Genomic DNA, 9,670 nt, shown 5'->3' on the forward strand with positions numbered 1-9,670 from the left:
TGATCAAGAACTTTATATATTCAACACGATGATTATGCAACATCTTACTATAATCAAATAGCTATCTAACATAATTAAGATTTTTGAAAATTAAAAGAAAATACACTCTATAATTGGTTAATTTCACTTTTATTTTTAGTATATAATATTATTCTATATATTTAATTTTAATATAACATTAAAAAAATTTGAAAACACGACAAAAAGTAATGTTCTTTGATCCTAATTAAAATTAAAATCATCTTTCATAAATGCATGGTTTGACTTATTCTTAAAATTAGAATGTTTTTTCGTAAATACATCGTTTGACTCGTGAAATGAAACGATAAACGACGAGTCAATATTTTTTCTTTTTAAATTTATTCTTTATTAAATTTGAGTGAAAAAGTAAGATGATGCAAGAATTTGGAAACTTTTCGACCCACAATACTATTGGAAAATAAAGATAATTATTTAATTTTTAGAATTTCGTAGTGAAAAAACAAACAATGCACATGCACACTGCGTTCCATATATATTCGTACAATATATATCCATTGAATCGATTTCCTCTCAGCTTTCCTCAAACATGGGAACGATGGAAATCGAAGCTCCCCTCACAAACCCATCAAAATTCTTCGAGAAAAACGACGAAGCAGAAGTCGAAGAAGACGAACTTTCACCCATCGAACAAGTCCGGCTGACGGTGCCGACCACCGACGACCCCAAACTCCCCGTATGGACTTTCCGAATGTGGGTTCTGGGGATTTTCTCCTGCGTCTTCCTGTCTTTCCTCAACCAGTTCTTCTCTTACAGGAAAGAGCCTCTGATCATCAGTCAGATAACCGTGATCGTGGCATCTCTGCCCATCGGACGGTTCATGGCCACCGCCTTGCCCACAAAGATATGGGTGGTCTCGGTCCCTGTGTTCGGGCCGAAGGAGTTCACCCTCAACCCGGGCCCGTTTAACATCAAGGAGCATGTGCTGATATCCATTTTCGCTAATGCCGGGAGTGCTTTCGGGAATGGGCCGGCGTATGCTGTCATGATTGTGGATATCATAATCGCTTTTTATCGAAGGAAGATATCTTTTCTGGCTGGATGGCTGCTCGTTATCACCACTCAGGTTCTGTTCGAACTTTTTTTGTTTTTGGAAATCTGTTTTATTTTTGTTTGTTTGATTTCCAAAGAAACGATCAGATTGAATTAGTGCGCGCGATTTGTTGTGCATTTCTTGGTTCACTCATTTTTTGACAACGATCGTCTCTTATAATTAGACTGTCACCCACTATAGCTGGCGATGCTGTGTTGTTCATTGGATCCCTTCTTTCTAAAGAAGATTAGTTGAACAACAAAGGAAACAATCGATGGGTGAAACCCAATTCTGTTTATTTATTAATCAAACAAGAAAGGAAGTTTGGTTTGATTTTTGTTTTCATTCATTGGATTTCTGTGTAGTTTAGATCAATTAGTTTGGTTTTGATGAAAGTTTTGAATGTGTTCATTAATTCATTTATTTTGGTATGATAGATTTTAAACCAGCGGCAATAGAATTGGAAATTAGTCCATTTAGTACTTTAATTTGTCATATTTACTGTTTTTGTCTTGTAACTCATTGTTTTAATCTTGTAATTTTGTGGTTTTTAGTTACATAACTAATTTTTTAATACAACAGTAATATTTTCATATATCATATCAATATTAAGACTAAAAATCATAAATAAAAAGTTATAGGAATAAGAGAAAATGGTGACAAATTGGATGACGAAAACATAAAACAAGATCAAAGTTTTTTGAGACAGATATCTTATTTGGGTCATCTATGAAAAAGTATTACTTTTTATGCTAAGAGTATTACTTTTTACTGTGAATATCGGTAGGGTTGACCCGTCTCACAGATAAAGATTCGTGAGACCGTCTCACAAGAGACCTACTCCAAATGCTATAACCGTTCTCACATTCTTCGTTTTTATATTAATTTTTTTTTTATGAGGCAAGCGGTAGATAATATATTCTCAATATGATAAATAAAAAATAATCATTAAATTATTATTTAACAATGGCGTATTAAAAAAAATGTTAACAATAATATATTTTGACAGGTTCTTGGCTATGGATGGGCGGGGCTCCTTAGGAAGTACGTGGTTGAGCCGGCACACATGTGGTGGCCCAGCACTCTTGTCCAGATTTCCCTATTCAAGTAACGATCAGTATTCTGCACATTATTTATTTTTTTCTTAAATTTCAACGTTATTTGGGTTTGTTTTCGTGAGCGAGTTTTCAAAATTTCCAACTTCTTGGGATCGAGTCGGTGCTGAGGAGTCTGCACAGACAAAAATAAGGTTAAGAGGTGCTGGAGATGTTTCCGACGTGACTTATATGTGTTTAAGTCAATGTTCTAATTATGAATGCAAAAGGCAAAAGGCAAAAGGTGCGATACAAGAGCGTACGTAAAGTGAGCAGGAGAGTGTATATGTTATAAAACCGCGACCAATACCTGATATTTATAGAAATAAGAGATATTATTTAATTTGTTAGAGTATGATTCTTGCTAGGGTAAAATCCTACTTGAGATAGATACATAAGATAGTAGAACTCCCAAATCATGACGGCTAGGACTCTTTAATGACGGCTAGGACTCTCGCCTTATCTCGATAAAATTTGATTAGATCCACATCTTTATATTCCCTAACTTCCCTATATATATAATATAGGGAAGTTTTATATATTTTATAAATGGTAAAAGAATAATGTTTCGACCCAAATTTATGGACAATCTTGTTGCGGTCTCTCTCCTTCTCCCTCTCCCGAATTCTTGTGTTTATTTCTAAGTTGAAAATTTTTCCACCGTCATTATCCACATATGACCCCCATGCATCCCTGGTTAAGTTTTACCGAGTATAGCCAAGCATTCAATCACACGCTCAACGTTAAGCCGTGTCGAATTCACTGATAATGACTACGCCTGCGTGATACCCAACGTATGAGAGGCTAAAGAACTCAAGTACACGATTGGAGACATACTTTTCGGTCTGTTTTGAGGAAAATTTTTCCTTCAATGGTGGCAACTTTCACTGTCGATTGATGATGAGGGTGTGATGATGACCACCCTAAATTGCATTTTATACTTTCATGCTGAACTGCGTTGTTTAAGGGTCAAATGGGATTCGTTTTTTTTTTTTGTGCCATATCTGTTCATACATAACATGTGCCTGTATAACAACACCCCTCTATATTTTGATATTGGGTTTTAAAGGACATTGCATGAAAAAGAACAGGAAGATGACGGTGAAGGCATTGACAGTGGTGGCAAGAAGCGTCAAATGTCGCGGCCAAAATTCTTTTTGATTGCTCTAGCTTGTAGCTTTTGCTGGTATATATTCCCAGGCTATCTCTTCCGCACCTTGTCAAGCATTTCATGGATATGCTGGGCGTTTCCCAAATCTGTTACTGCTCATCAGATAGGATCTGGTCTGAATGGCTTGGGAGTTGGAGCCCTCACTCTTGACTGGGCAACTGTAGCTTCTTTCTTGTTCAGCCCTCTAATCTCCCCGTTCTTTGCTATTGCCAATGTTTTTGTCGGATACTTTGTCATAATGTACATTGTAATTCCCATATCCTATTGGGGGTTGAACGTCTACAATGCCAAAAATTTCCCTATCTATTCCGCCGACCTGTTTACTGCAGATGGTCAGGAGTATGACATAGCAAGCATTGTTAACAGTAAATTTGAGCTTGACATTGAGCAGTATCAGAAGCAAGGGAGAATTAACTTGAGCACTTTCTTTTCTCTAACCTATGGATTTGGATTCGCCACCATCGCTGCTACAGTTTCGCATGTTGCATTGTTCTACGGAAGGTACTTCTTTTCTTCGTTTACAAGTTATTTTCCACTCATGCCTTCAAATTTTAGCTGGCTGCATTTTTCTAGTATAGATCGAGTATCGTTCAAGATTCATGCATATTTAGTGTTCTGTTTTCTACAACCAAAATATGAACATTCTCGAGTTCATAAAATGGAAATTCAAAAAACCATATTAGAGCGAGCGCTCCCTAACTTTGTATAGGATACGCTGGCATTCATCTTCTTTTGCTTTCGACTAATGGTCCATTTCCACAACTGTTCGTTAGATTTTGATCGTGTAGGTGCTATGTGCATAGGATAGGGGTGCTATTATTAGAGTACTAAAATAAAATCGAAAAAGAAAATGTTAGCATTTTGAATTGATCTTGCTAGGCGCTAGCTAGTGTTTAAGATGCAATCCTGCTAGATGCCTTTTCCTAACATTAATTGAGACTCGAGTAAAAGTAGACGATTTGCGCTCATTGATATGCAGTTGCTGGCATGCTGATACACTCATAATTTGCTACTCTGCAGAGAGATTGTTCAGCGTTATAAGGCATCTACTAAGGCAAAGATGGATATTCACTCTAAACTAATGAAAAGGTACCAAGACATACCTTCCTGGTGGTTTTATATTCTTCTTGGGGTGACAATGTCGGTTGCTCTTGCCCTCTGCATCTTCCTGAACGACGAGGTTCAGATGCCTTACTGGGGTCTTTTTCTTGCTGCTGCCATAGCTTTCTCATTTACTCTTCCTATTAGTATTATTACTGCAACAACAAATCAGGTGATTTCTTGAAAATATTTGTTCTGAACTCTTCATTTTTTGGGTTGGTTTATATTCTGATTCGTTCATGTATCGCTGCTCTTGTTCTTTAACAGACTCCAGGGCTGAACATAATCACGGAATACATTATGGGAGTCATATATCCTGGTAGGCCTATAGCAAATGTCACCTTTAAGGTTTATGGCTACATGAGCATGACTCAAGCCATAGCTTTTCTAAGCGATTTCAAGCTTGGCCATTACATGAAGATTCCTCCCAGATCAATGTTCCTGGTTCAGGTAACACTTCCTTTCATAAGACATATATATATATACCAATTGAATGGCTGATCCTCATAAATCCTCCCAGGAAAAAAGCTTAACTTCTTTTGTGCATGATGATTCTTTCTTGTTCTGTGATTAATCAAACATTCTTTCTGGCACAAATTTTCCATCCAGTTCCTGGGAACAATGATAGCAGGCACTGTAAATATGGGAGTTGCTTGGTGGCTTCTATACACCGTAGATAACATATGCAACCAAGACCAGTTTTCAGACAGTCCTTGGACTTGCCCGAGTGATCAAGTCTTCTTCGATGCATCAGTCATCTGGGGACTTGTGAGTCCTAAACGAATCTTTGGACGTTATGGAAACTATCCAGCACTCAACTGGTTCTTTCTCGCTGGCTTAATAGGCCCGGTTGTTGTTTGGGGATTCCACAAGGCATTCCCAACACAATCGTGGATTCCACTCATCAATCTTCCTGTACTACTCGGAGCAACAGCTAGTATGCCACCTGCGACCGCTCTAAACTACAATTCTTGGATACTAGTAGGGACGATTTTCAACTTCTTTGTGTTCAGATACCGTAAAAACTGGTGGCAAAGGTACAACTATATCCTTTCGGCTGCTTTAGATGCTGGTGTTGCTTTCATGACTGTTCTTCTTTACTTCACTCTGGGGATTGAGAACAAAAAGATACAATGGTGGGGCACTTATCACTCTGAACATTGCGATCTCGCGACATGCCCCACGGCTAAAGGGATCGTAGTGGAACAATGTCCCGTGTTTTAACAGTTTGTCTGGTTGTTGCTGCTGGTGTTTGCTTCTGTTCTTTCAAAAATTTGTTGATTTAGTATTAATTTTCTCTAAGAAACATTACAAAAGTATTTAAGAAAACATGTATGTATGTGTGGTCCATAGCTCAATTTTGCGATAGGTTCATGCACTCTCTTATTGTCAAAGTTGACGCAAGATGTTATGAAAGTATTTTGAATTTTTTTTTAGTTTTCATCTTTAGTGGTAGATTAACTTTGATTTACGTGCTATTAGGTATCGTTTGAAGTGATGGATTCGATTTTGAATTCATGCATCTAAATCTTAGTCTTGCACATTATTTTCCATCTTCTGTATAACGAGAATGTCGTTCCTTGAGTTCTATAGGTACTCATGCAGTCAATCAGCCGGGAAGTCACCGGACGGGTAGTTTTCCGGCAACAAGTTGTGCATTGTTTTGAAAATCTAAAATCTGGGCAAAATCGCCTGCTTATTTCGAAAAACTTTGTATATAAAAATTTGTAGATCTCGGTGCAAAGAACCGGCCGTGAAATTTCCGATCACACGTGACGGTTGGAGCTCAGCGACGCTTGAGTTACATTTGCCACCTTGATTATCGATTTTCTGGTTTCCAAAGCTTTCTACACTTAATCTAGGCATGTCCCGAAAGTTTCATCAACTTTCTATCGATTTATTATGATTTTATAAAATCTTAATCAAAGTTATGCGGTACAAGTTCCTTCAAATATGAGTTTCAAAAGATCAAACAGTTGCTTTCAACTCTAATCCATATACAACGACTTCGTTTGTATTTTTAGTATTTATATTGGCTTAGGTTGACTACCAAGACAAGACTAAAAGTACAAAGTGTGGTTTACTGTCGATTTGTTCGATAGTACTTTTTTGGTATTCGGCCTAGTTAGTGATCAACTACTGTAAATGAACGACTGATTGGAGCCTCGACACTGGTCAATATACAGTATTTTTAGTCCACTGAACAACGCGGTTTCAGTTTGAAAAGTGTCAATGAACAACGAATTCAAAACCTGGTTATATGGTTTATTTGAACAATGTTAATTCGGTCGGAGATTATGAGTTCACTTTAGCTCGTAAATGATCGATTTGAGTACGTGAAGAAACGTGTTACACTTAATGCTACGGAGACCACATATTTAACCCACGTTATTCATTTATAGAATTCAGAACAGTCACTCTTTATGTTGAAATACTTAAATATATTACAAATTTATAGCGCAATAATGAAATTATTAAATAATGAAATACAATTGTATAGTGCAATAATGAAATTATTGTTGAAAATTAATATTTATTTGTGTTGAAAATTATAATGTTGAATGTTGAAAATTAGGTAAAATTAGGTGTTGAATATTGAAAATTAGTGTGTGATGATGTATGTAATGATGAAATTATTTTTGGATTGTTTTCCAAAGAAATCCTATAAATAGGTCTCCATTTGTAAAGATTTGATACAATAGAGTTGAGAGAAAAATATTATAAAGTGTGTAGTGTGATAATTTTGAGAGTTTGAGATTTTTACTTTTTACCGTAAATTTTTACTTTTTCACAACATGTTATCAGCACGAAGCTCTAAAAGTCCTCCATATTTTTCCAAGCTCCAAAACAGAAGAAAAAGGTAACAAAGTAATAATATTTATTTTACTGTTTATTTATTTATTGTGTATATACTTAATATATAATATAATGTTATAATAAAATAAATTTTTCAAAAACTTGTTATAAATCCTGGGAGGATGTTAAGACGACATCCCACACTCCCGGTAAGGGATACGACAAGTATAAAAGTCTATAAGATTTTTAAACAAAATATCTTATGACACCTCATTATAATATTGTGATATGATATACATAATTATTTAAAACATTACTAATATTATATACACCATATTATTACCATAAAATTATACAAATACATACATTTATTTTCTTGTACACCAACGGTCATAAACGGTAACAAAACGGCTAGTTTTTGCCCTATAAATATGATCTCACAAACACATTCAATCACTCCAACTTTCTCTTCTTCTCTAAAATTATTCTTCATCAAATTTTTGAAGAAAAAAGAAGATGGCTTTCACAAAGTTATTTTTAATTATTTTGGTTATAATACTCACGAATCTCGTACTTATCGGAGAATATCCTCCTCGTGTGTTTTCTTTATTTTTACGAATGCTTGTATTTGTTGTTTATCCATTACTTTGTATTGCAATATTCATTAACTAATAAAATGCATCGTAATTTTTTTAGTACCACCATGTCAAACTTGGCAAAGCTCGAATTCATTGCTTTTGATATTACGGGGAAAAATTATATGCCATGGACTCTCGATATAGAAATGCATCTTGAGTCATTAGGTCTAAATGAGACAATAAAAGAAAATGGCATATGCACATCACAAGAAAAGGCAAGAGCCATGATATTTTTGCGTCGACATCCCGACGAGGGATTAAAATGTGAATATCTGATTGAAAAAGATCACATGGCTTTGTGGAAGGGATTAAAAGAAAGATTCGAACATATAAGGGAAGTTATACTTCCGACCGCCCGGAATGAATGGAATACGTTGAGATTCCAAGATTTTAAGAAAGTCAGTGATTACAACTCGGCGATGTATCGAATAATCTCGCAACTGAAATTTTGTGGGCACGAGATTACTGGATTGGAAATGCTTGAAAAAATATTTTTCACTTTTCACGCATCGAATATAACTCTACAACAACAATATACAATGCGTGGATTTTTGAGATATTCTGAACTAATCGCATGTCTCCTTGTGGCGGAAAAGAATAATGAGCTGTTAATGAGAAATCATCAGGCACGACCTACTGGTTCAACGGCATTTCCTAAAGTAAATTTCGTAAGCAAAAATGAATTTAAACCTGGAAACCAAAATCAAAGTTATAAACAAGATTTTGGTCGAGGACAAAATAGTGGAAGTGGTCGTGGTCGTGGACGCGGCCGTGGTTTTGAAAATAATCGAGATAGTTATTTCTATAACTCATCTCAAAAGAGCGTCCCAAACCATCCACCGAAAATGCATCATGAGAATATGAGTGTTAATGAGAATCACTCAAAAAGATTTGAAAATTCTTGTTTTAGATGTGGTACTCCAGGACATTGGTTTCGTATTTGTCGAGCCCCTGAGCACCTTTGTAAACTTTATAAAGAATCAATAAAGGGGAAAGAAAAAGAGACCAACTTCACTGAACACAGTGAACCTTTGAGTGATTCAACTCATTTTGATGCTGGAGATTTTCTGATTGATTTCTCAGACAATGATCAATTTGCTGGTGGAATAAATATGTAAAATATTTTATTTTTCATGTACTTGTATGATAATGTTTTATCATGTGTATTGTATCGTATTTTATTTTTATAAATGTATTGTCAGTAATTTTATTTCATTGCATATTTTTTTTTAAGTTCAAATATGGAAAACGCTATGAACAAAGCTGAAGTTTGCATAATAGTGGTACAACGAACACTATCCTCCGAGATAAAAGATATTTCTTGGAACTAAAACCAACAAAAACAATGGTGAATACAATATCAGGTCTTGTAGACTTGATTAAAGGTTGTGGTAAAGCACAATTTTTGTTACCTAATGGTACAAATTTTTTTATCAATGATGCTTTGTATTCACCACAATCGAAAAGAAATTTGTTGAATTTTAATGATATATATTCCCATGGGTATGATACTCAAACAATGAATGATGTGAATCAGAAATATATGTGTCTTATCACATATAAATCAGGAAAGAAATATGTTATTGAAAAACTACCAATGCTCCATACTGGATTGCATTATACACATATAAGTCCCATTGAATCAAACATGGTAGTTGATAATTCTTCAATATTAACTAATTGGCATGATCGATTAGGACATCCTGGTTCAACAATGATGCGAAGAATTATAGAAAATACACATGGTCATCCGTTGAAAGACCAGAAGATCTTTCAGAATAATAAGTTTCAATGTAAA

At 35.3% G+C, this 9,670-nt stretch overlaps 1 protein-coding gene across 1 annotated transcript; it reads left to right on the forward strand.

The window, feature by feature from the left end:
- The first annotated feature begins 550 nt into the window (after positions 1-550).
- Positions 551-5,854, forward strand: LOC140961166 (oligopeptide transporter 4-like). Its single transcript, XM_073419484.1, has 6 exons — positions 551-1,105; positions 2,082-2,179; positions 3,236-3,838; positions 4,358-4,610; positions 4,706-4,888; positions 5,048-5,854. Exons 1-6 carry the CDS (start codon positions 569-571, stop codon positions 5,660-5,662), a joined length of 2,289 nt encoding a protein of 762 aa, XP_073275585.1. The 5' UTR covers positions 551-568; the 3' UTR covers positions 5,663-5,854.
- Positions 5,855-9,670: the final 3,816 nt, after the last annotated feature.

Source organism: Primulina huaijiensis, chromosome 16 (genome assembly GCF_012295235.1).
Source record: "Primulina huaijiensis isolate GDHJ02 chromosome 16, ASM1229523v2, whole genome shotgun sequence".
NCBI lineage: Eukaryota > Viridiplantae > Streptophyta > Magnoliopsida > Lamiales > Gesneriaceae > Primulina > Primulina huaijiensis.

Excerpts from the sequence above, each read along its gene's own strand:
- LOC140961166 (XM_073419484.1), top strand. The coding sequence starts at position 569 with ATGGGAACGATGGAAATCGAAGCTCCCCTCACAAACCCATCAAAATTC. Across the intron at positions 2,180-3,235 it reads GTCCAGATTTCCCTATTCAA|GACATTGCATGAAAAAGAAC; the intron begins GTAACGATCAGT and ends TGGGTTTTAAAG. Across the intron at positions 4,611-4,705 it reads TTACTGCAACAACAAATCAG|ACTCCAGGGCTGAACATAAT; the intron begins GTGATTTCTTGA and ends GTTCTTTAACAG.